This window comes from Sphaeroforma arctica (genome assembly GCF_001186125.1).
Source record: "Sphaeroforma arctica JP610 unplaced genomic scaffold supercont1.154, whole genome shotgun sequence".
NCBI classification, from domain to species: Eukaryota; class Ichthyosporea; order Ichthyophonida; genus Sphaeroforma; species Sphaeroforma arctica.
Window position 1 is genome coordinate 19,146 of NW_014040404.1, and position 3,799 is coordinate 22,944.

Below are 3,799 nucleotides of genomic sequence, written 5' to 3' on the forward strand. Positions count from 1 at the left end.
AACTATTTTTATAGGTGACTGCCACCAACTGTGCTTGAACAAAATAAGAATTGTTTTTGTGAATTGTAGCACAGAGAGTTCCGACAATGCTGCATCGGACGTAAACATTATTTTATAGGTGGTTATTGTGATCTATATAGGTTACAGGAATCGAATGTGCTAGAGACCCATTAGCCAGAGATAAAGCACCAACATTCTTTAGACAGAACAAGAGGATATTTATATTGTGATCTGAAGGTTACATGCGTATCAGGGGAGGCATAAATAAAAGGTTACTAAATCAGACGTATGAACTATATGATATCTTTTTTAATAGATTGAAAAATTGACTCTAGTTATTGACGCTCTTATATTTGTAAGTTCATTTAAAACTGTAAGTCGATACGGTTCTTGTATACGTCAGAAGTATGGACACTCGTCTCACAATATAGCTGAGCACATTTCTTTATGTCTCCGCAATCTCTGGACCACTGACAGCATTCCTTGTTCTTGAACATGGGCTTTATATGGGTATGTTCGTGGATGGATATGGTAGAGCAAATAGACGGGTATGTTGTTGTTATATACTTATTTTCGCGACCATTTTCGCGACCAAGAACATATACCTTTTTCGTTGTTTGTCGATTTCCCCGACACAACGTGTAGTACGCGGTATATCCAAGTACCCTGATACCACAAAAGCCAGAACACACCAGTCACTACTCACATCATGGAAGCCATGTTTCGTTCGTAGTTGTAAAAAATAAAGAATGGGCAGTTGGCACCTGAGCCATGTCTATACTGTATTAAAAAAACAATAATACTAGATATGCACATAGCAAATTCATAGTCTTATACAGCCGACGGTTCCTGAGTCCCTGACTGCCTGAGACTGCCTGACTATTTCCAATGATTGTTATTATATATAAAAAAAAACTACAACATCATTCAGGAATCACAAATCAGGAATCAGGACTCACTGCTGGCTGCTGTGCAGTCGTCAATATGAGTCTGTAAGAGTGTGAAGTTGTGAACCTGTGTGTGATGTCACTGACCGTTGTGTAGTGCTATTTGTTTACATATGACTCACCGCCTGTAGGCCGTGGCTGTGAGTCTATGACGGTGAGTTGTCAGTTGTGACTCGGTGTGATGGCTGATGAGAGACCGTAAGTAACAGTGTGACACTGTGTCAGACTGTCACTGACTGACTGTGTGACAACTGAGTCGCTAACTGATGAGTATGAAAATAGTCAAAATAGGAATACCCAGACACCCCAAGTACTTGAATACCTGGACATGTGTACATAGTATTTACTATTTAGGTACAAATTTACGTAGCTGCTATGTGTTTTGTAGTGTGCATTTATTTACATTAGTTTTATAATTTGTATATGCATAAAAAAGAAAAAAGAAACGAGAGGGCGAAGACTCGGAGTCCGGAGAGTGTGTCAGTGGAAGTATCCGAGTATGGCATACATAGTATTGAGTGTACACTCTATACAGTACCAACTATTTTTTTCGCGGCAGATGTACCGTTCAAAATAGCGCTTCCGTGAGGCATATTATTTCATTTCCAATGGTTGGTGAAGCCGCCATATATATTTTCAACAAAAATATGATATTGTGATATTTTTGATTTTAATTAATCAATAAATAAATACAGACAATTTTATATAGACAGTATATAACTATTTATTTGTAAATAATTTGTATGACTTTATGTACTATTTTTTATTTGTTTTACTTAAAAAAAACATATTTACTTTTAGACTTTACTAAATACCACCACTGATGAGTGACTGACACAGGGCAAAGGCCCGTAATTAAAACATTCCACTCCATCAGTCACACATATTATTTATTATTTATTATAAATGTAGTACATCTCATCTTATTATTTCTTTTGATTTTAAAAAACACAAAGTATTTTGTAAAATTTAGGAGGCTATGAATATATATTTTTTAAATTTCTATACATATTTAATGAAAATCGAGATTGCCAGGTGTTTTCCACATGCTAAAATAAAACCCAAATTTGCAATATATATTGGCTTATTTCAAATTGCGATATATTCCACATGGCGTACTCGGGTTGAATTAGTCTAAATATAACCCCAGTTTGAATTTCACTTTTTTGGGAGCCATATTTCATATTTTATACCAAGTTTAATACTAGAGTTTAGGACACAAAATGAACATATTTAAAAAATATATTGCCTAAAATGCTACAATTCGGTATTCTTTTCCCATAATAATTAATATAAGAGTATTGAGTACCAAAGTGGCCAGGCTATTTACTCCGACTTCCGTATCCCGGTTTCCGGTAGCCTGTAGGCCGGTACCTTTTGATCAAAATATCGTTTCATTGGCACTCAGAAATGATATGAAAAATAATATTTATGATGACAACTGACAAGATTGCTTTTTGGCTGCATTCTCATTGGTATTGCATCTGTCTAAAAGTTAAATACTTATGGCAGTTACCAAATTTGAAATTTGAACCGAGAGTCCGAGAAATCGACCTGTAAATCGATATTTTATCTATTATGTGTGTGGAACTGTGGATTGTAGACCTCAACAGCCACTCGGTTCTCGAAATTTGTATTTATATCACTGTGAGTACGTTGAGGGTTTCAGATAAAACATTGTAAAGAACCATATAACATATCTTGCGAAGCAGCGCGATCGTCAGCCACAAGTACACATCAACATGACTTCTAAAATAGTATCCGCAATGAACAGCAAAGCCATCAATAATCCCGTTCAGAAATCCCCGATTCAAGAAAAGCACTCAATTTTCGGCACACAGATTGATGGCACGTTCGAAGGCATGGAGGAGTTCCAGGTTGGCATGGGCTGCTTCTGGGGCGCTGAACAGAGGGTAAGTGTATAAATATTCGCGCTTTGTTGACCTGAATGGGTTCATTGTTCCACTGTGATAGAATACTAAATCTTGCTGTCCTCGTACAATGTCTCAGAATTACTGGCTATTGTGTTTTAGTTTAGCAGATCCCTGTGTGTGATGCCAGGAAAAAATATTGTGCATACCGAACAGAACTGAAACTTGGCGCGTATATTCACACACCTACAATCACTGTAGACGCAAGTAAACTAAGCCTTTCTACAGTATAACCACATCTTTGTTAATAACTGCATACTGACAAACATGCTTCATTGCACTTTGATCACGCTTCCCACCATCAACATACCTGGACTCACCAAATTTGACTCGATTCTTACTCGTACAGTACTGGGGACAGTCGGGCGTAGTACACACAGCAGTGGGTTATTCAGGTGGCCATACAGAGAACTCTACGAACGGAGAGGCTAGCGATGTAGAGACAGGACGCGCAGAGTGTGTACGAGTAGTATATGACCCCAAGAAAACCGATTTTCAGTCATTGTTGAAAGTGGTAAGCTCAAATTTTTGCTTGTATTTGTCGTACTACCAAGTGGTGTACGCTTTGTGGCATGCGGGTTCTGTGGATGGATATGCGTGTCCCGATTGGCACATTGTGTATGCGCATTAATTACATGTCTGATACAGTCTGCTTGCAGTAGAGTTACTTTCCTCCGATGCTCGCATGTAAAGAACAACGTCTCGTGAAGAATGCGTAGTTGCTGTATGTTTAGTGTGCGTGGCGTCAGTCCTACCACCGTAGCACCACCGGGATATTTTGGTATAAAAAGTAATGTCAGCACAAATCTTCTTGTTTGTGCCTACATATCACCAGCCCTCGTGCGTTGCTCTCATTGTGAGCACTAATTCGTACGACTATTCGCTCCATCCCGAGTTGCTGTATTTTTAGTGTGCGTGGCG

At 38.3% G+C, this 3,799-nt stretch overlaps 1 protein-coding gene across 1 annotated transcript in view; it reads left to right on the forward strand.

Annotated features, from left to right (window-relative positions):
- Window positions 1–2,623: 2,623 nt before the first annotated feature.
- The window catches only part of SARC_03135 (peptide-methionine (S)-S-oxide reductase), a 2,087-nt gene continuing 911 nt past the window's right edge, over window positions 2,624–3,799 (forward strand). Inside the window, exons 1-2 of the mRNA XM_014303071.1 lie at window positions 2,624–2,860; window positions 3,228–3,392. Coding sequence (XP_014158546.1) covers window positions 2,690–2,860; window positions 3,228–3,392 — 336 coding nt within the window. The 5' untranslated portion in view covers window positions 2,624–2,689. The remainder of the gene's footprint in view (window positions 2,861–3,227; window positions 3,393–3,799) is intronic.